This window comes from Herpailurus yagouaroundi, unplaced genomic scaffold (genome assembly GCF_014898765.1).
Source record: "Herpailurus yagouaroundi ecotype Mexico unplaced genomic scaffold, PumYag 186, whole genome shotgun sequence".
In the NCBI taxonomy this organism is placed as follows: domain Eukaryota; kingdom Metazoa; phylum Chordata; class Mammalia; order Carnivora; family Felidae; genus Herpailurus; species Herpailurus yagouaroundi.
The window spans coordinates 29,672,511-29,695,796 of record NW_024412417.1 but is presented as its reverse complement, the minus strand read 5'-3'; the positions used below and the strand labels follow the sequence as shown (position 1 = coordinate 29,695,796).

Below are 23,286 nucleotides of genomic sequence, written 5' to 3'. Positions count from 1 at the left end.
TTACCAGGGGACTTTGAGATTAAATTCTGACACTGTGAATCATGTACAGTCATAGAGGGGAGCCCGGTTCTGTGGCTGAGCATGCTGTCCGTATTTGTGGTACTGCAAGTTTATTTTCCTCCTTCCTACTGAAGTGGGTCAGCCTGCCAGGAACCGGCCCGTGTCTTTGCACGCACCAGGCCATTCGACGTATGCAGTTGGCACTCCAGAGTAACACAATAGAAATCACAAGTGGACATGTCTAACATTTTCCTTTTGGTCCACTCTGTAATGTATCTGCAAAAGGCATGAATTATAATTAGGCAGCAAAGTTCTGAAGAGCGTGAGTTTCCATTAAAAACTTGGAAGCTTCAGGAAAGCCTGTGTTTGATTTGGCTGATTCAGCCCCATAAAAGTCTAAACCTATTCATGTCTCTTTTCCACTGAGCTGACTCCTTATTCCAAGTAATTTACAGTGCTATTAACAAAACTATACATTTTCACAGGGGAAAAACAAAGAAACATATACTCTGACACCTCATCATCCCAACAGCTTCTATCACAAGGTTGCTGGACAGGTGAGAACATGCCATATTGAGGACCACCAGTCCGAGAGACAGAGTTGCATCAGATGAGGGCCGGGTTACCCAGGCTCACACCACAGAAGGTCTCTGGTGTCTGTTTTTCATGTACAACAATGCTTTGAAGTAGCAGAATGCAGAATTGCATCTGTATGTAATTACACTTACAGAGAAATTATGTATGAATTGGCAAAGCCAAGAAGGAAACATAAACAAATGACAATAACCAATTTGATAGGGGGCAGGCATGCAAGTGATTTAGAATGTTTAAAATTAGAAATAACTTTTCCCTTTTACTAAAGGCAACGCGTAGGGGTGGTGGAAAAAATAAATAAATAAAGGCAACGCGTATTCACTGTAGACAAATTAAAAGACACCACAAGCAAGGACTTCAGCCCTTGAAAATAATCACTTTTAACATCTTGGTTTATAACTTCCAGAAATAAAGGCATTCATGTAGTATTTGCTCTGGGAATAGTTGGCAAAGAGAGAGAGAGAGAGACCAGTGAGCAACTAACAGCTTTTTTTATACTGCACACATAATGACTGTCCCTTGATTTGAAGCTTCGGTGTCTGCTGTGTTCCTTGGGACCACCTTTTGGGGTCAAGGTATACCTGGCATTTAAGTGCTCCTTCCTTGTTAGTGGTCATCAGGGCTCCTTCACCCACTGCTATGCCTCCCCAACACCCAGGCCTATCGCACGTGGCCTTAGTGGTATTTTCTGAGCTCAGGAGAGACCAGCACAGCAGGGAGAGAGTAGGACACTGACCACTGAGCCTGTCGACCTCTTGTTTTGGGTCTGACTCTTCTCTTAGGAGCCCATAAGGAAGATGGTAATTTCTAAAAAGTAAAAATACAGTTGCATCTGAGTTCAAAAAGCACACAATGTACTCAGACTAACCAACATGTAATACTCAGTTGCTATCAAGTTGTTTAGACAGAAAACCACACTGGGTGCATCTACTAGATACCACCCAACTAGCTCCCAGTTTAGCTCTTAGTTTAGTAGCTAATTGAAAGAAGTACTTTTTAGCTGGTAGGTGTTCTCTCAGATGCAAATGTGTCCTAACTTGCATCTGGGAATTGAGCAGAAACTGCCTCTTCTTCTGTTTGAATGAGAGTCACTTTCCCCACAGGGAACCACTAATTTTTCAAGAATTAGAACACATATACAGATGACTAATGGCAGGCTGCTCATGATTAAGTGTGTGGTGACTCAGAGGCCTCCCATGACCTTACGGTACTCAAGGATCAACATTAACAACATGACTTCTCAATGATTCTCCAAAGTGGGAAATGCAGTTGAGGCTGAACAGCACATCCAGGAAAGTACTCTCAGGAGTAACTCTCTGATAAGAGTTTCTTGATTTATCCTTTGTTTCTTCATTAAGAAAAGTGAAAGGTGGGAAAGATTGGGCAGTAGAAAGCCTAGTTGTTTTAATTTTCTAGTTATGTAAGGAAAAACAAATGGCATTTGATATTATCTGTACTACAAATCAAGGTAAGAGAGGAAGAGTCTCACAAAAATATTCCAGCCCCTCAAAATGCCTTGAAAAAATTCTAAGGATATAATGATATGAACAGAGAATTTTAGATTTTATTATCCTTGAAGTAAAGATATGTTCCAACTACATGTAGGCTAATATATTAATATTCGTCCATGTATTCACTTATGGTTCTGAGACTGAAGGAATATTCATGTCCATGACAACTGAATTTGGTTGTAAATCTTTTTCTTGGAATGAAAAACTCATGTTAAAAATCAATAATTAAGTACCTAAGATGAGGATTGAAATTAAAGACTAAGCTTAGAGACCTCAGATCTCTAAAAAATAGATCCACATATACTTTTGATAAGCCTTATAAGCCATGTATGATTAAAAGGAAAGAAATCAAATGTCAGCCTATCCTTCTTTATGAGGACTGAATGTGAAGCCACTTGGTGTTGAGATGTAGTCACCAGAGTCATGTGCCATCATCCTTTCCTCAAAGGGCACTGGGACTCCTGAGTGCACAGTATAGCCCCTCCTTCTGGAATACCCTTTTCACACTGGCCGTCTTCATAAATACTTCTCATTCCTCAAGACCCAACTCAAGGCTTCTCTGCAACCATAATGAGCAGATGCACAATGGATTCCAGACGCCAAGGATTGTCTATCTGATTCATGGCTATATCCCTGACACCGCTAGAGCACCTTCCACATTGTATGGAACTTACATACTGACTGAGTGACCGAATTCATGAACGAATAAATTCTCTGCTTCCGTATTGTCCACGCCTCCTCTGGCACCTACCTCATTGCATTGCTTGTTCTCCTGTTCATCTAGCCTGAGCCCAGGAGCCTACTGACTGCAGGGATCGTCTCGTATTTATTGTTAGTGTCAGATCCAAGCAGAACCTCACACAGAGTAGGTGGCCCAGTAAATACTAGAAGACTAACTGAATGACAATGTCTACACCAACATGTAGCTGACTCTTATAAGCAAGCATGACCTCTGAAGGATCAACAAACAAAATGCTTTACGCTGGAGCTTTGCTTTTTACTTTCACATGCCTGGCTTCCGGGAACACAGCTTTTTGTAACAAGTTCTTTGTTTGACAATATCAACTGCCGGTGCTTCTTAAGAGATGAATATAATAGATTACAATAAGTTTGTTTCTGCCATTTCTAAAAACTGAGCACAGCTTACCAAAAATATGATTTAGGTAAGATTAAAATATCTTCAGTTTTCTTTTGAGTTACCAAAAATATTTAGGAGAATCAGAGAGATGATTATTATTCATTCATTCATTCATTCATTTGTTCTTTCTTTTAAAAATATTTTAAAACATTTATTTTTTTTAGGTTGGTTTTAGGTTCACAGCAATATTGAGTACAAAGTACAGAGATTTCCCATGTATCTACTGCCCCTACACATGCATTAGCAACATCCCCCAGTAGAGAGGTACCTTTGTCGTATTCATTCTTTTTTAAGAGTCTCATTAGAAACCATTTCAGGGTTACCTGATTCTCTTTTACCACTAACCTAACACTGACCCTGCAATATACATGTATTTATTATACTTTTTTATATTTTATATTTATTTATATTTTATATATTACATTTACTATTTTTTATATTTTATGTTTATTATATATATATATTTTTTTTTTTTTTTTTTACAGGTCTACTAAGACAGAGACCCATTTGTTTTAGTTTTTCATTATATTCCTAGTTCCAGTCACATGTTAAGGCACTCAAGAAATATGTGTCAAACAAATGGATGAATGGATGAAATCCTAAGTTCAAGGGCAGACTTTGACAAACCAAAAAATGTGGCTAGTCAGTTTATCAACTAGGCCTATAAATTACTTTGGTAGATTTTTGAATGCCAGATGCTTGACATGTATAAACTCATTCAGTCTTTACAAGAACCAAGAGGGCGGGCACTACTATTAATGCAAGAGAAGGCTGTGATACCTGCCCTAATAAGTCCCTGAGCCAAGATTTCAAGCCAAGCAGGTTGGCGCTGAAGCCTATACACTGAACCACTGCCCTCCCTGCCTTTTCATCCCAAAAGGCAGGCTGCATTTTTGCCCTGTTCACTGCAGGTGAGGCTCCGGAACTGCCTGCTGAGTCAGTGTGCACGGTTTCTCTGGTCCCATGTTCAGAAATCAACCCTCTGGTTATCACATTTCCTCAGCTTATTTCCCTTAGTTTGCATACTCGTCCTCTGCTCTGAGTGAGATTCAGCATTGCTATTTGGAGGATTTATCCTGCTCACACTGACTGCATGTCCAGGATTGGGCCCTTGGTTGTCTGCTTCCTATTTTCTTTGGCCCGTTGGTCTCTGAATAGAGAGATTTTACTCATTTCTCTGCACCCCCCCCCCAACCATCCCAAGCACTCCACGCTAGAGTCTCATGCTATTTCCAGGGAGCACAGTTATTCTCTTGATCCCAGACATTTTGAGCAACTCCCAGGATTTATGCCCGGGCACATATGCAAAGCCTGGGCAATGCTTTCATTGTAACTGTACCAAAAAGTCACAGAAACTGGGAGACAAAGCTTCAGTTATGTTATTATATTGTCTGTTGCCTAGGAAATGCTGACAATGAATGGCAAGCACAGTCTGTTTTCCATTCAAAATATGTTTGAATGCCTCCTAGATGCAAGTGCAAGGCACTGGAGAGGCACCTAGCTACAAGATGGCAGAATAATTGGATTTAATTCACTAAGTATTTTGTGCACTTTTACAGAGTCTGCTATTGCTACATTTTTGGCCTGTGGGATTAGTACCAGCATGTGGGACTCCATGTTTTGGCTAAGGTCTCGGCTAAGGGGGCCAAGATTGGAAAATGCATGATTGTTTTCAAATGTAAACAAACTTCGCAAATCATTGCTAAGAGTTGCTCCTTATTGTATTTTTTTTTTTTATATATATACAACAACTGCCCATCTACTATGACTATATAATTCAGGACTTAGGGAAAGATAAAGCCCTCCAGATGGTTCAGGCAGAGAGAATTTAATGCAGGGACTTGTTTACATGGGTGATGGAAGGGCTGAGCAGCCAATGAAAGATGATGAGGCAATTGATAAAGTAGTAACAGCAGGAAGTCACTCTCACCTTTAGGAGCACAGGGACAATGGGAAGAAATGGTGTGACTGGAGCCCAGAGCCCAGAGCCTTCTGATAGGATCTAGAACCAGAGGGAAAGACTTCCAGTGGAAACAAGAGCCACGTAAAAGTCATCACCACAACAGGAATTCCAGGGGAGGCAGGGATTGGGGTGAGGGGAGAAATATCCTGGCTTCTCCCCTCTTCAAATTCTCTAATCCTCCTCAATGCTTCCTATTGGCTGAACCTTCTCAGGAGCAGAGGCCAAGGGAGCCTGGAAAGACAGTGAGGCATAGCTACCAGAAGGGGAAGAGCAGACTGAAAGCAAACCGCCTGGTCCATCCCAATATCAGGCTCTGAGTATTGAGAGTAGAAGGCACCTTCCTGTCTGTAGCAGGTCACCACGTAGCAGGGAAACAGACAAACGGACAACTATAACACATGGTGTGAGAATAGCTACGACGAGATATGAAAGTACAGAACTGAGGCATCTGTGGGAAATCACAGGAAGCTTTCCGATAGAGCTGACCCTTGAAGTTAAGTCTTGAAAGGCAGGTGTGCAAGGGCAACTCCATGTGGTTTCCTATGACTTTTACAGCTGCAGGTTGGGGACTGGTAGAGTAAGCAGGCAGTCTAGGCCAGGTCATGACATGCTGAGGAGTGTGGTTATGGCCCAATGGATAGCTATTCCACTGCAAAAAAAAAAAAAAAAAAAAAAAAAAAAAAAAAATCCTTCAATACCATCTACCTAATTTTTTGTAACTTCATACTCTTTTTCTGAAAGAGGAACCCCCTATCATTTAAACCCCGGGCCTCATAAAACCTGGGTCTGCCCCCGTGGGGCGCTACAAAGCAATAAAATTCATTCAGGTTGGACTGGAAAGTCCTGCAGAGCCCAACTCTACACTGAGATAATCCCACAGAAAAGCCAGAGGAAAACATGTTGAATCATTAAGTAGGGCTACTCAGTGGCCAAAGGGAACCACTACCAGATCAAGATCAAGACAATAAGATATTCGCACTTTAGGCTTTCCTATCAGTTAGAGGCATGGTAACATTGTCAGGAGGTCCTTTGGTCTTCTGATCACACATGTCTAATTTAGACACACTGACATCTGGGCAGTGAGAGAGGGGAAGGGAGTGCAGCAGGGAGGGGGGAGGGGAAAGAGGTAGGATGGAGGTTGTAAAGGGAAAAGGGAAAAGACGGGAAAGAAGATGAGGAGCACCCCTCATCAGTGCATACCAACCCCATGTTGTCATGTGCAGGTTAACTGTTCACACCTGCAGGTGCATGGTAAAAACGAACAGGGATTAAATCGGGCACCAGAAATCCTGGATTTTTGTCCCCATAGTTTTGCAAACCGATACGATGATCTATAATAAGACTATCAGACCAAATGCCCATCTATCAGTTTCCGCTCCAAAGTTTTGACTGATCCCCCATAAATGCTATTATGTTATTTCTAGCATGGACTGTTTGGAAAATGATAAATAATTCAAAGAAAAATGAGCCAATTTCTATGGGTTCAAAAATGAACTTTCTGGGTTCAGTATGAATATTCAACCAGTTGATGATATTTAAATTAGTGCCTGGTCTAGTTTTTATTCCTTGCAGAAATGAAAAGTGCTGTGATGCTCTCTGCTCTTAGAAAAGAAGAAAGCTCTGTCAGGCATTGGGATAAGGCCAGAGTCTGCAGAGTGTAAAACAAAATGTGTTATGACCAACAGCCCTTCATAATAAGCATGAAGAGTCCACTATTAAGATAAATACATCTCCTATCTAATTAAATCTAGAACCAATCAAAATGAAAAGAGTTAATGAATATGTCATTTCTATATATGTTTTGCCCAGCTATACAAATATGTTTTGGTATATTTATTGGTTGTAATGTATTTATTGTTTTAAAAGCCATGTTAGGGGCGCCTGGGTGGCGCAGTCGGTTAAGCGTCCGACTTCAGCCAGGTCACGATCTCGCGGTCCGTGAGTTCGAGCCCCGCGTCCGGCTCTGGGCTGATGGCTCAGAGCCTGGAGCCTGTTTCCGATTCTGTGTCTCCCTCTCTCTCTGCCCCTCCCCCGTTCATGCTCTGTCTCTCTCTGTCCCAAAAATAAATAAACGTTGAAAAAAAAAATTAAAAAAAAAAAGCCATGTTAAAAGATCCACAGAAGATGGTTTATCATAGCTAATATAAACAGCTTTAATTTTATCATCTAAGTAAGCATATGTTTTATTTCCATTTTACTTGTTTGTGTACAAGGCCAGAAATTTAGAAAATGGCAAAGTACATTCCTACAGTTAAAAGAAAATAACTCTGGGGCCCCTGGGTGGCTCAGGCAGTTAAGCATCCGACTTCGGCTCAGGTCATGATCTCACTGTTCATGAGTTTGAGCCTTCATATTGGGCTCTGTCTGACAGCTCAAGGCCTGGAGCCTGCCTTGGATTCTGTGTCTCCCTCTCCCTCTCTTCCTCCCCTACTCGTAGTCTATCTCCCTCTCAAAAATAAATAAAAATTACAAAAAATAAAAAAATAAAAGAAATATCTCTGCCTCTGTCTCTGTGTCTCTGTCTCTCAAAGGATAGATACACATAAAGTACACACACACACACGCACACACACACACACAGGCATTATAAGTGGGAGGTCCCTTGATCTTTTGACTACAGACATCTAAATTAGACACACCAAAATTTGGGCACTGAAATGTCCGATGTATTTGCTATTTTATATGTATTTCCTATCCAGTAAAACCAAACCTCCTATTTAAAAATCTCACCCTGTTTTTCTGGCTGAATTTACACGATAATGACTTGAAGAAAATGCTGACATTGTCAAGTTGGCAGTAACTGGCTATTAACAGGATGTCTTAGGATTGATGTACTATAGCCACATGGACTTCTGTTTTTATCATGACTTTAGGGTGAAGGACAAATGGCAGCCAAAAAAGCTAGCCAAGTAGTAATCAACACCATAAATCACTTATGATTCATGAAATGACTATTGTACTTCAGGTACGATGAAAAACAAAAGGAAAATAGACATCAAGTTTGGTCTTTGGGGAGCATGTGGCCTTACTGGTGAGACAGGATTAACAGAAGTGATATCATTAAAAGACAATTCAAGAAAGTATATTCTACCTGGGTGCTAAATGATATGTTTCATAGTCTAATGAGGTAGGTGTCTATTCATTTATCAAATATTTGCTCAGACTTCTTGCAGGGTGGCATGTAGAGATGAAAGGCACAGCCCCATTCAAGGAACTCGCAGTCCAGTGGGAAGACAAACAAGTACATCGCCGATTATGGTTTAATGAGAAACTTCTGTGGTGGAGACATGTGCTTGGGGAGCACAAACCAGGGAGATCTTACTCAGTCGGGCTCAGCTGGAATCGAGCAGGGTAGCAACAACCAATACACTGGCCAAACAAATAAACCATGGGGAGGAATGAGTGGTCTGGCAGACGTGAGTCTTAGGATGAGTTTTGAAGTTTGAGTATGAATGAGCCAGAGGAAAAAAGAGGGTTCTGGGGAGTGAGAAGAGCAGGTGAAAAAATCCATGAAATGGTACAAGAACAGGGCACAACAGGGATTAGCACTGAGGGCTGTAGGAAGGGAAAAGACACGTATGAAGAATGCGGTAAGCCGAATTAGCGGTCTCGACTCCTCATTACTCTGCAAAAGACTTATACGCCCCCACATTCTCTGACTTCAGGCCCATGTAGTTCCTGACTTCTTGGAGTTGGGCTCGGTCACGTGACCTGCTTTGACCAATGGGGCGTTGGTGGCGATGTCAGGAACAGAGGCTTGAAATATGATTAGGTGGATGGGTTGCCCTGTTTTGTTTCTGCCACTGCCATAAGGATTACATCCTCTAGGAAACTATTAGCTCCTCCAGCCATGGCCCCAGCAGAGCAGAACTGCCCCTGTTTCCCACAGACATGTGGTGAAAAAAATATTTATTGTTGTATCCTACTGAGATTTTTGTGGTTTGTTATGCAGCAAGAGCTGACCAATACTGAGAGCACTGAGCAGTTCAGTTTGGCCAAAGGGAAAAGTACATACTTGAAGTGAAGCAGAAAATATAAACCGGGACCATATAAAGACATCTTAACTGAGATGGCATTAACCTTCCAATATCAGAGTGATATTTCTAACATGATACCCATTACCCCAGACAGAGACTGAAATCCAATGCAAGAATCTGATAAGATCTACTATACAGACCCTCCAATTAAGGGTTTCAAAATATTTTAAGCCACAGAAACAATTATAATAGCTTTCACAGCAAAAAAAAAAAAAAAAAGACAAAATAGACCACAGCCTTGCTGACATCTTGACTCAAGCTCGTGAAAGACCCTGAGTCAGAAGCACACAACTAGACCCTTCTCGAATCCCTCACCCATAAAAACCATGAGCATATATGTTTCATTGTTTTAAGCTGCTAAATTCTACAGTAGCTTATTATATAGTAATAAATGACTAACACATAGAGCTTCTCTTTGCAGTCACGTTGAATGTACAGAGTCACTTTGTAATAGGGGAAAAAAAACCCTTACAAAATAAAAGATGATACAAGAAAAAAAAAGAGCATTCCTTTCCAATGCACTAAGGTTACTATACGTTAGGAGAAAACAATCCACCAACCCCTCAGAGAACAGAGTCTTGTTCCAAAGGACATTCGCATTGGACTTTATCAGATAATTATGGGGTGAGGAAAGAGAAAACTACCTTTATTTATCCAGAGTTTACCTCTCAGGAGATGAGAGGCAGGGAATGGGGAAGCAGGAGATGAGAAAAGAAACATGCATTTCAGCAGATTTTGAACAGCAATGAAAAGGCTATGCCTCATGCAACTGAATATCAAATATAATACAACATCACAGAGAAGACCTGTAAATATTTAAGTATCAGCCAGAAAATTATTACCAGAGCCCTGCCAACCCTCTATCTTTAATCAAGTTGACCTGTCCCATAAAGATCATTTTTCCAGGAATAAACCAGGAGAAACGGGACATTAAGAAGTTCTACGGACTCTTACCACTGAGGCACTCCTGTCTCACAACTGCTACACTTTTATTCTGAATTTGTGGCCAAAGTTTTCAGTCAGATGTATCTTCAGTGCCAACAGCTCTTCTCAACCACAGAAATATTGAACACAAGAACCCTGCTTGTCTCTCCCAGCTTTGAACCAACCTGGGACCCAGTTTTCTCTCCAGGTTTCTCAGGCTTGTTGATTCACAGGAAATGGGCATGAGCATTAGGGACTTGGATTTAGCTTTTGTGTGTCCGCAAACATTTCTCTGCTCTGACTGCCATTTCTATGTCCCTGAGCGGCACTATCATGGACTTTCAGCAACTGGAGAGTGGCGGACTCCTTTCCTACCTGTGTTTGCTCGGGGGAACTCGGTTGGGTTGCATCTTCTTTTCACATTCCCCCTTTCTCATTTTCTGGAACAAAGTCCATCTTTTTCAAATTAACCACAGAACCTCAGGACAGGTCAAAATTGATCCTTAAATCTTGTCTTTCTTTACATTCAATCCTTAGAAATTCGGTCTCCTGTGGCAGGGAACGTTCAAGGGGGATAATTTTCCAACTTCAAAAGTCATTCAGGGATTTTATCCTCAAAGGACTATAAAAAATTAACCTGGGTAACAAACAGAGGGGAGAATTGCCCTGGCATCAAGCTCTACACAAAGACATGCAATTTTGTTGTGATTAAAGATGACATCCCAACACTGTTATTTTTTTGAGCCTCAATAGTAAGATTGCACCCAAAATATTGGATCCCACAGAGTGTGTACAAGTGCTAATGACACTTAAAGAAACTAACGAGTTCCAGTGGGGAAAATCTTTGGAATGATACCTCCCATTCATTTCCACTCAGCTTTTGCCAGGCACTAACATGGATAAAGACATTGAGACTGTGGATGGGTAGGAGGAGATAGTGGGTAGTATAAGGCTTCTCTGCCCACATTGGAAAACAAAATATAATGGAAAAGTTAAAAAAAAATAGAATAGAATTTACATTTATTTGCACAGTGCCAATGATGTATTTACTATCCAACGATCTTCACTGTGAACACAACAGAGACCAATACAGAAAAGCAATTTTTTTGAGGAGGGGCACGCAAGTGAGCGAGGGGCAGAGAGAGAGGGGGAGAGAGAGAGAGAAAGAGACTCCCATGAGGGCAGGGGTTGGGGGGGGAGAGAGTTAGAGGGAGAAAGAGAGAGAGAGAGAGAGAGAGAGAGAGAGAGAGAGAGAGATGGCAGGGCTAGTGTTTTTACCTGAAGTGGGGCTTGAGGTCACAAACCATGAGATCATGACCTGAGCCAAAGCCAGATGCTTAACTAACTGAGCCATCCAGGCGCCCCAGAAAGACATGTTATTGATAAAGGTCAGCTACATCAGCCTGAATTTATAGCTGTTGTATTCCCAGTAGTTCTTTAATATAAATACATTTTGACTTCTTCATTATGTTTCCAGTGTAGTCATGCTGAGAATTTGCCTATTAGAATAAATGATTTAACTATACATTATTTTCTTTTTACTTCTTTCTATTACACTAGATGGCACTCTCGTTTTTAAAAAAAAAAAAAAATATGTCTGAAGTCCAACTTCGGCTCAGTTCCAACTTCGGCTCAGGTCATGATCTCACGGTTCATGAGTTCAAGCCCCATGTCGGGCTCTGTGCTGACAGCTCAGAGCCTGGAGCCTGCTTCAGATTCTGTCTTGCCCTCTCTCTGCCCCTCCCCTGCTCATGCTCTGTCTCTCTCTGTGTCAAAAATAAATAAAACATTAAAAAATTTAAAAAAAAGAAAAAGAGATGATATGTTTACTGGTGTTGAGAATCATGGCTTTAAAGGTTTCAAGCCTTTTTCCACCTCAGGACCTTTATACACGTTATTGCTGTCTCTGCCTAGAATGCTCTCCTCTGACTCTCTTCTTGATATGCCAAACTGCTAAATTTTCAGGTCTCAGCTAAAACATCCCTGACTTGACAAAGTAAGTCAGAGTCCCCTCTTCTAGGTTGCATAGCATCATGTATTTTTTCATGGCACTTACAATGATGGTAACGCAATGAAACCATTCATGTATTTTTTTATTACTCTCTTTAATATCTGTCTCCATGTTAGGTACATGAAAGGTAGGAAATATAAGCCCGGTTAACCACTATGTCATTAACACCCAGCACCATGCCTGATGTGGTGTAGATGCTCAGTAAATGCTGGTTAGATGAATGAATAAAGATCCCCAAACAATCAAGTTGTACGACTAAGCAGCCAAGCTTACACGGGTAGCAAGTGGCAAAGCTCAGATCCTGACATATATATGATTGATGCCCCAAACCACATCTCATCACCTGTTTCTGGCTAAAGCAGCATCACAAATAGTGAAGTGAAATCGGTGTCTCACCTAAAATATCACAAGTGAAACAAGACTGAATTGCCTTGCTCCAGGTTTCTCCTCTATGTCCCCTAGGGTGAGAAGTTATAATAGAAGTATAATTCTATTGCCAGACCCATGGCCAGTTTTCCTTCGGGCAGTTTCCCTATTTGGATTCTTATATAGCCTGGGAACATGTTAAAATCCTAGAAAAACTCCTCACGTGTCAAAATGTATAATCATGGAAAATAATTTATTCACATTCATATTTATCCTACAAATCACCTGGCTTCACCTCCAAGCTGGTCACTTGCTGGGTCACGGGTGTCCCAAGGCTCTCCAATTACAGAACGGAGTGTGCAAAGAGCTTGCAAATAGTACAACCATGACCCGCTTCTGCCTTCTGGTCAGTCTGGCAGTTGACTGGTTTTTGTGAACTGAGCTGTGAACTGTGGTGATTAGAAGCCATCAGGAAACAGGGGTCCACCAGACGCTGCACAGTTCTGGCCTCTCCCACGTGATTCCCCCGCTACGCAATGAACTCAAAGGTGGCAAGAGGGTGGAAAGGTGCAAGCACAGATAATCTGGAACCATGCGGATGTGCACTTGAATTCTAGTCCCCCCTGTCCAGCGGTGTGACCTCAGACAACTGACAAACTAGCTAAGCCTCTGTTTCCCCACTTAAAAATGGAGCTAATACTGACCTCGGAAGACTTCTATGAGCACTAATAAGGTGCGAAGCAGCTAACAGTCGCTCCACAACAGTAGTTGCTTAATCAGTGCTGGCACCTTTTCTTTTCAAAGGCTGCGTGATGTCTTCCTCTAAACTCTGACAGCATGTACTCACTTAGCATCTATCTACTCTCCTAACTGGCGCATCCACTAATGTTCCGCGTTCCTTCCTTACCCAAACCATGTCTTCTGTTTTATCCAAATGAGAGACTGTGTATATAGTATAAGCACAACATTGGCAGATACGTTTAGTGCCTAATAAGTGAAAGCCGTAAATAATAGTATTATCTCACACACTGTCAAGCCAAAAGCCTTATGTGAACCCTGCATTCAATAAATGTTTACTGATTTATTGTACAAAATAAACCAGATTAAATTCCGGCTTTACGGGTGTACAACCTGAACATGAAAATCTTCAGTTGGATGATTCCTGTGATCCAATACTTTCTGGGTAATGACACAAACTGAAGCCTAAAGACTGAAATCAGAAAACGCTCCCAGTTCTTTTCAAATAAAGAAATTTAATTTTGCCAACTACAGACCAATGAACTTATTTTTGACTTGGGTTAATATATGGTTCGAGACACCAACGTGGAATATGAACATTATTTAACTAAATGGAGTGAGGAAGTAACAGGTGCATCCTCTGGGAATGGTACACCAAGATCAGAACTAGCACTGGAGAGATGATCTAGGGGTCTAGTTAGAAGCAAGGCTGTGACTGGAGAGTGAGTTCACGTCAGAAAAGTCAGGACGCTGTTGTTTCAGTTCTGGGGACTAACGGGGAACTGTAGAGCTCTGGTGAACTTTGGAAGCCAGGGTACAGAGCCATTTACCTGAAGACAGCACAGCGTTTAATGGGGAGAAGCCACAAAACCGTAGCCAATGGAGGGATAGCTTTTCTTTGCTGCCAATGAGCCATGTAGTGTCAGTGACAAGAAGAGAAAAGCGGGTGAGAAATTGGGCTACATGACATTTTGCTTATGCTATGGAAATGGGACCTCTTCACTTCTGGGTACTAATAATTAGACAAGCCTGAGTTGGAGTCAAGCTTTAGAGAACAATGGGAGCTGCAGGAATCCTTCGAATGAATCCTTAAATTCTAAGGATTCCGTATATATTGCGATCCATGTGAGAGCGTAGCTAAAAAGACCGCTCCACACAAACTCATGAAAAATACTTTGTTTAAGTTAAAGGAGACAAAGGGTTAATGAGAGGGAGGTAGCTATTCAAATGGAGGCAAAACATAGGCTTCTGTTAGGTGATGGAAATGTCAGGAAAGTCATGAACAATGTCTACACTGCAAATATGGGGAGAGTGTCACTTCTTTTCTGTTTTCCAAAATGCATACTCTTTGGCTAGTTCAATGATAATGATTGGATTAATCAAAGTACACGTTTGTACTAGAACAGTGTATTTCGAAGAGGACATAAAATCCAAGGTTGCCCCTTGGCCTTTTAACACTAGAAGAGAACAGAAATGATAGTAAGGGTCAGTAGTATTTCTTTTTGCCTCAGTTACACATGTGTGCATGCATACACATGCACGTACATACTGCATCGTGCTTTTTGCCTTGCTTTTGTAGCTCAGTATTTGGCTAAATACACTCCTGAGTAACAATACTTATTTTTACTTACTATAACATAGTGTCCTTTTAAAATTACATTATAGGGAGTACCATGATAATCATATTTTATATAGCAAGGAACAATAACAACAACAAAGAAATTCCATGATGTCTGGGTTTTCTCTCTAGTCCTGATGTTGGCTGATTTCAAGACTCTTTGGGCTTCAATATCTTCGTATGTTTTGTTTTACACAAAATGAGAGTGTTAGGAGAAATGATGGCTGAAGTGTCTTCAGTTTTAAAATTCTATTGTTCTGATTTAGTGGAAAAGTAGATACTTGTCTCTCTCAATACTTTCTGGGCATTTGGACCACAAGATAAAAAAAAAAAAAAAAAAATCACTCTCTTCCTTGCAGCAACAAATCCCGAGCGCCACGGGACTGAAATACTTTGCTAGGAATAAAAAGTCCTTAGGCGTTGGTCGATAAACCCTAACCTTAAGCCCCAAACCATTCCCCTCAATTGGTAATAAGCCAAAATCACTTTCCCTCATGTGCAAAGGGCATTTCTCACTTTCTTGTGCTACTGTCATTCTCCACGTATTTGTGAATTGCAGGACAGGATTTTGCTTTGTCTTCTACACTCTTTAGGAATACCTGTACAGCTATAGGTAGGTAGGAAAATTACATCATGGAAATTCTTATTTCGAAGTTTGTCTGGGTCACTGAGAATTCCTGGATGATTTTCCTCCAGTCTAAGCATTCGCGTCCTCTTGCAGGGCAGGAGAGACTCAGTCTGGCAAGAACAAGAACAGGACTTCCAAAAAGAACAAACACAACTTGTGACTTGCTGAGAGTGACTCAGGCGCTGGCCCTGTGCCCCCTGAGTCACAGGTGATCCATCACCGACACCGTTAGAGGGTGCCCGGCTGACAGAGGTGGCCACCTTCCTAGCTGCCAGATCTTCCATGTGCTGTGAGGGAATTATGCCTCTCTCTACATGTGCTGATTTAGTGCCCTGGCCCAGGAAAAACCTTCAGAAAGGAAAACCAGAGCTGGGTTCCCATTAGAGCAACAGCTACTGAGTGTGCAATACAATTCAGACCTGACCCTGTCTTGGCAGTCTAGCTGTTCACCCACCCCTGATGAGTGCTCAAATGGGTGGGAGAGACAGTTGGTGTGGCAGGTGCTCAGGGGGTGAAGCCGTTTGTGGTCTGGGGCGATCGACAACAACCTCATTCCTGAAACAGAAGGGAAGTTGGGCCCTGAGCTAAGAGTAAGACATGCACAAGACAGGCAAAGAAAAGGACATTTCCAAAGGGGGGGGGGGCAATGCGTACGAAAGCGCAGAGGCAGAACGCACGTGGCCTGTTGGCACGGATCAAGAATGAACATAAAGTATCACCTTTGTCATCCGCATTTTACATCTCCGATGTTACAAAAGGAATATATCCTATCCATCTCACAAAAGTAGTAGGATTCACAGGGCAAACAGATAATACTTAGCTCTTCCCCAGACCCACATTCTATAAAATTGTGTCTTAGAAAATACTTGTATCGGTTGTCTTTCTCCCCATTGCTTTCTTCGTGGTTAATATGGAACCCCGATTTCCCACATCTCTTTAATCTGCTTCTGGAGTGGGAGACCTTGGCCAATTATAGAGTTGGGTGAAATTCAGCCAGTCTTATTATTGTATTACACGACACTGCTAAAACCTGTAGAGGATAACAGCAAAGGCTAAGTAGTATTTCTATTTTCAAGAAACTTTAGTAGGAAAGACAAAACATTGGCCCGTGAAAATATTAAATAAAATGCTGCCTTATATTATAGAAAGAGGTACCAGAAACAGTATTTTCATCCGAAGTTTATAGTTGGCATGGTCTACATAGACATACATAAATCATACGTCGATATGACTCATGACTCACTTGAGGGCTGCCACCAACTGTTGCCCAGTATGGGCACTGCACAAAAAAGGCACCAGACCTACGAAGTGAGCTCTTGGCTTAGCATGACATATGTGTGATGCCACATCAGAGGAGGGCACCATTTTCTAATTCTTCTACCTGGAAGGGGCACCTGTTCTTAATTCCTCCATCTAACAGGGGATACCTTCTTCTCATTAGCTCAAAAGCCTCTTAGAGGTGAGTTGAGGGTCCTGATCCTCCTTTTTCATACGAGCAGACATGGCTTTTGATGAAATGCTTTGTAGATTACTCAATTTCTCAATCTTGGAGATGGATAAATAAGAAACTAGAGAATAGATGGGGTGAAACGAATTTACATTCATTATTTTGGACTTCGTCATTGCATGAGCACCACTCTTCCACTCTGCTTCACTGTACACGCCTCAGTGGTGTTCCAACGAGAGAGGTGCCCCAGCTTACCTCGTTCTCCTGGGGTCCCCGGCACACCTGCATTTCCTGGGAAACCTGGGGTCCCGGGGGGCCCTTGTTCACCAGGGGCTCCAGGTGAGCCTGGTCTGCCAGGCTCCCCGGGAGGCCCCTGGATGGTCCGCACTGATGAGGAGTGGCTGGGAATCTGGTTGAGGATGGCTGTGTACCTGGCCATGTGACCTGAGACACAAAGGGCAAAGACAACATTCAATGAACTGTCACACACAGAAAGGGGAGACAAGCGGTTTTATTTGTCAAGGTTCCAAACAATTCTGTCAGATAACCACAAGAGGAAAAGCACACCCCTCTGAAATATGTTGCTTTCCAAGTTAAAAATTATTACATTTTACTCTGGATGATATGAACAGCTGGACTGTATTCAAGACACATCTCAATAGTTTGGAATCCTACAGCTCACATCAGCATCCCAGTAAACATCAATGGGCAGAAGTCATAAATTTGATCTTCGCCCCCTACATTTATCTGACCCCCAAACCCTCACCCAGCTGCCCCTTTTCTCTAGCAACAACCCCACCAATTTATTTGCCTTTTTTCCAAACCCACAAAGACTGCTCCACCCTCTTGCTCACAAATCCCCAGACAAGTGTTCTGTTTCAATTCGTCTCTTCGTCGCCAAGGAGCCTTTACTTGGGTCCCAGCTGCAGAAACTCCCACGAGCTTTATTAAAAAAAAGAAAGAAAATCTGGCGCTCTCTCCTATAATCCCTTAACTCAGTTATGGCTGGAAGAATGTATTTTATTTTATTTATTTTTAAGTTTATTTATTTATTTTGAGAGCAAGTGAGTGAGCGTGAATGAGGGAGAGGCAGGGAGAGAGGGAGAGAGAGAGAATCCTAAGCGGGCTCCGTCCTGTCAGCGCAGAGGCCCATGTGGGGCTCGAACCTATGAACCGCGAGATCATGACCTGAGCCAAAATCAAGAGTTGGGCGCCCCTGGAAGAAAGTCTCTTAATAATCAGAAGTATAGATTGATAAAGAGCTTGCTACCATAATGCTTCATTCAGTTTTCCGGTAACATCAGAAGGTAAGATTTCCCACATAAGTGAATTTCCTAGATGAAAATCTCACCCTTTCCAAACATTCAAATCTAAATAAAGAATAGTAACCATTTTTAGAGGGATTATTTCTAGAATACATTCAATGCATTCCTAAGCATAGGACCATGACCGCAACTAGGATTGGCTTCCTGGTGACTCAGGGGCCACCTGTAGGCGTGTGGTTTTCCACCTTTCTCTTTTGACAAGGGGTCATCCTTCATCACTTTCTCTACCTGTCATCACTTTGACCTCACACAGTTCCCCACATCACCTTTCCTCGAGTCATTCTTCTGATCAGCTCTGGACCAAAAACCAGATAACTCATGGTTTTATTATACTTAGAAGCTAACTGATGAATGAAGTTCTGAGCAGAAACCTAAGCCATGAAGTAAGGAGCCCAGAGGAACCTGAGGCGGCACGTGGGAAGGGCCTGAGGCAGGATGTGGGAAGATGGCTGAGGTGCCAGAAACAGCCTCTGGGCAGGTCGGGGCTTGCTCATAAGGCTGCACGCCATCTTTTCTATTTCTTCTCTCACAACGGCACTCACAGGCAGGGCCTCCCTACTCTACGGGCTCATTTCAGCTTTCTTGTAGAACTCCCTGCTGGCTTTCATTTCCTCCAAGTCATTCACAAGAATCTGAGATTTCCTGAGGGAAAAAACTCCATTTTGAACTCTGAGTTTGTAGGGCCCGTCTTAAATAATCATATACTTTTAAAAGATTTTTATTCTACCGTGGAATATGACAACAACTATTGTGAAATCTTCCACATTTTGTGGTCAGTGAGTCCTATTTGGATTTAACCCTTAGGCTTCCTTAAAATAATTACCTGCTCATTTACTTTCATTTACTTGAAATGAGAAACCTACAAGATAATCCAAGGCACAGGTTAGCTTTGGACATATTCCACTTAATGTTCCATTTAGCTGTTATAATTTACGAGGTTTTTAATGATCTTATTGTGGCATTAAACTTTAATAGTTTCGTTTAAAACTAGTAAATTCTCAGGGCGTCTGGGTGGCTCAGTCGGTTAAGCATCTGACTCTTGATCTCCACTCAGGTCATGATCTCACGGTTTGTGCGTTCGAGTCCCACATTGGGCTCTGTGCTGACAGTGCAGAGCCTGCTTAGGATTCCCTTTCTCTCCCTCCCTCTCTGCCCCTTCCACACACACACTCTCTGTCTCTCCCTCTCCCTCTCTCTCTCAGAATAAATAAACTTAAATAAAAAAAAATAAAACTGGTAAACCCTCTCTCTCACACACACATTTAGTTTGGGCAATGTATAAAATGAAATAAAGTTAAAATATAGGAAGCATTACTCCTATGCCTGAAGACTGTAGCTTTGTACATGGTCTGCATGATTTATGTCTTAGTGAAAATGCTCCCAAGATGGTGTGGACAGTAACTCCATGCCTTCCCAAAGATGAGGTCTGGGTTTCTCTACCACAGATGGAATTTGGGATATCTGCTACCAGCCAAAAGGCCTATCTGGATGCTTATGAGACTCCTAGACGTCCTTGGGTCAAAAAAAAAAATGGAACCTTTCAGAGCTGAGGCAGCCACTCAGCTCATGGGAGGGGCGTGTGCTACCAGAGTAGGGGGCTTCACAGCTAGAGCTAAGCCAGAGATGGCTGGGTTTGAATATTTCGTCTCTACAAGGCCTTAGATATTCCTGGAATCGAACAAATCATTGGCAAAAGGAAGGGCCCACACTAGTAACCCTCTGGTTAGATTATTGAGACAAAACGTCAGAGGGCCTGGGAGAAACACAAAACGGGTAGATATACAAGTGAATGAACACGAATCAGTAATTGGAATACTGTGCTGTGGGAAAGTTGGGTGTCATATAAAGCATGTTCCAGTGTAATTTTTGGCATGAGCGCCAGTGTCATGTCAAAAATGTCACGTGAAGGCCACCCCTGTGTGCGTGTAGGGGCATTATTATGTTGTATTTACATAAATGTTACAGAATAAAGTGAAGGGCCTTAGGCCAGTCCAAAGAAAAGGACAAAAAGGAGGTATTGATTTAAATCTAGAGAGTTGATAGAAATCAACACCATGAATCATCTCTTTGAAAGCAGCTTCGGATTCCTTCGTCTGGCAGATTTCAAGTGCTGAGTACTTGAGGAAAAAAAATCTATCCACTTGAAGATGAAGAGAGAACAAAAGATCTGATCGGGGCAGTCAAGTTAGATCTATATGGGTAAAAGGAGAGCTCTTGGACAGATGCCACAGAGGAATTAGGTATCTGTGACATCGACACAGAACTCAAGGGTGATCTGTAATGACCTCTGTAATGGGTTAGTTATGGCCATCTGTAAAGCTTACCCATCTGCACCAAGACAAATCTTTGGAGGTGTTCTCTTGAGTCACTAACTCTTGGGAGGGGCAGATTCCCATCTGGACGAACCACAGAGAATAATATCCGAAACTGTCATGCACTTACTTTGTTTTTTATTTATTTATTTTTAACGTTTATTTATTTTTGAGAGAGAGAGAGAGAGAGAGAGAGACAGAGCATTAACAGGGGAGGGTCAGAGAGAGGGAGACACAGAATCTGAAACAGGCTCCAGGCTCTGAGCGTTCAGCACAGAGCCTGACGCGGGGCTCGAACTCACCGACCGTGAGATCATGACCCGAGCTGAAGTCGGCCACTTAACCGACTGAGCCACCCAGGCGCCCCGTGTCACGCACTTACTTTGGATCAGCTGCTCGCACACCTGACGCGCCACTGCTCGGACCATGGCCTGAGACTGCAGATCGCCCTGGATGAAAAAGAAGCATCTTCCTGACACTCAGGCCCAAGCCCAGCTGCATGGCGATACTTCCAGGATGCAGACCTGGCTTCATTAGCTGTTCCCGCCTGGTCCCTGTGGCTCCCGTGACAGATAGGATTGACCACCATGTGCAGAGAAGGTCATGGAATTTGACATTCATGGTGTCAGGTTCCTGGGAGTCTATATTAAATGTAAAGGCCCAAGTACGTATTTCTGTTCCCAGATTCTAAAAAATTTAAGTTTTGAAACAAACCCATATGTATTTAATGCCTCCTTTATAGTTATTTAGAGCTTATAAAATATAGCACTTTTTCAGGCCGTGGCTTATTTACTATCAATAACAACTCAAAGGAAAGACATTAAACCCATTTTATAGAGAACAGAGTTAGACACGTTGCCCAAAGTTTCACAAAGGTAACTGACTGGATGAGCCCAAAGCCGCTGCTGTTTCTACTACCCAGCCCAGTTCTATCAGGCGACAGCACAGTTCTATCAGCAGCTGCACAGTTTCTCAAAAGGGAGAGAAGGTCCCTAAAACAAACTGACTTACATGACACAGCCAGTTCGTTGATGTATGTCTGCCATTGGCTGTTAATATGGGCCCATCAGGCAAGACACAAGTCCCATATCTACTACTTGGCAAATGTACAGGGCTTTTGTTTCTCTGATGCCTTTTTACATCCATTGTATAAGTCTGTCCTCAAATTCACTCTGGAGTTCAGAGGAGTTTGATTCTCTCCCTCTGATCCTTAAAGAAATGGGCCTGAGGTCATTTAGCTGAATGGCAGCAGATACACAACTAGAAACCTGCTCTCCTGACTTTTAGCCCACAGGGTGTTTTTCCACCTGACAATGTGCTCACAGTCCAATGAGTTGAGGAGAGCGAGGAGAGAGGGAATGAAATAAGAGCAATGAATATTCATGACAGTATAAATGGTCATCCTTTATCAGGCTTTGGTGATGAAAGGTGTGCAGCCAGCTGTGCGTGATAAACAGAGCCGGAGGGTACTCACTCTTTCTCCTCGTTCCCCCTTTGCTCCAGGGATACCCTGTAAAAAACGTAAATCGTCAAGTTACTTATCACACTGCATTCAGCTGGGCATAATGAGGATGCATCTTTTCTTATTTTGTTAAGATGTTTTTCTTAGCTCTAGTGATTGTGCAGCACAAACAGGTACACAACAGGAATAAACAAATAGCGACCTGTAAACCCACCAAACAGAAGTAGCTCTTTGAAACATTTTGCTCCCCCAGCCTTTGAATAGGTAGAGAGAGCATTTTTTTTAACCCAAAATTGGGATCATGGGGCAATGCTGTTTTGCCATGTAGTTTCACTGAATAGATGGCTCACATCTTTTCACACTAAACACCTCCCGCCCACGGATTGTACTCTACCGATGCTTCCTGATTTATCTTACAAACCTCTGCTGAATAGCTAAATTGTTTCCATTTTTAAAAGAAGGAAGTAAAAGATCTTCCACCGTAAGAGTTCAGGGTAAGAGATGACATTTGTGAAAACCCAAAACCCGACTCCGCTTTCCATCTGGCGTCACAGCACACAATTCCTTCCCCACAGTTCTCCCTGATAACGGGAACTCATATTAACATGAATTCTCGGTTAAATTATTATTTTGTTTCGTGGCTTAGCTACTCTTTGACCCATAAGAAACTATTATTACGGCACACATTTTTGCTGAAAAGATAAGGGAGTTTTCAAGGTATCTGTAATGAAGTGACACTAATAAGCAAAACATATGTCTTCAGAGCATTCCACCTATCGTTTCGACTCTAAAACAACGTAGTGGAATTCACTGAACAACATTTTTATAGTCTCTACCAAAAGGATAGTAAATGGCATTTACAGATGGAATGTACCCACATGGTCAGACTGTTGGAGTTGTTACAATAATCTCAACAGGTCCTACCCAAGTATCTTCTCCAGAATCTCTACTGGATCAACAGTCACCTTCAAAATTGTGGTTCACCCCATGGTGTGCAGGGATATTGACTTTCTGGAAAAATAAGATGCCCTGAATTGTAGTGTTAGCCGTTTTTGGAGGTGTAAATCCATCTACTGTGGTTGATTTCAAGCTACAAATGTGCTGTCACTCAAGACGGAAATGAGATGGGAAGAGAAGCACGTAACCTACTCTCCTGAGCAGCTGCAAGCAGTTGGAGCCCACCACTGGTGGTCTTTTCTCCTCTCTCCCCTT

General features: G+C 42.2%; 1 protein-coding gene across 5 annotated transcripts in view; it reads right to left on the bottom strand.

Annotated features, from left to right (window-relative positions):
* The window catches only part of COL14A1 (collagen type XIV alpha 1 chain), a 213,341-nt gene that overhangs the window by 4,510 nt on the left and 185,545 nt on the right, over nucleotides 1-23,286 (bottom strand). For all 5 annotated transcript variants that reach the window (XM_040494323.1, XM_040494326.1, XM_040494322.1 and 2 more), the window contains exons 43-45: nucleotides 22,087-22,122; nucleotides 20,995-21,061; nucleotides 17,231-17,419 (exon numbers count right to left, since the gene is read on the bottom strand). In XM_040494323.1, the coding sequence (XP_040350257.1) occupies nucleotides 17,231-17,419; nucleotides 20,995-21,061; nucleotides 22,087-22,122 (292 nt within the window). The remainder of the gene's footprint in view (nucleotides 1-17,230; nucleotides 17,420-20,994; nucleotides 21,062-22,086; nucleotides 22,123-23,286) is intronic.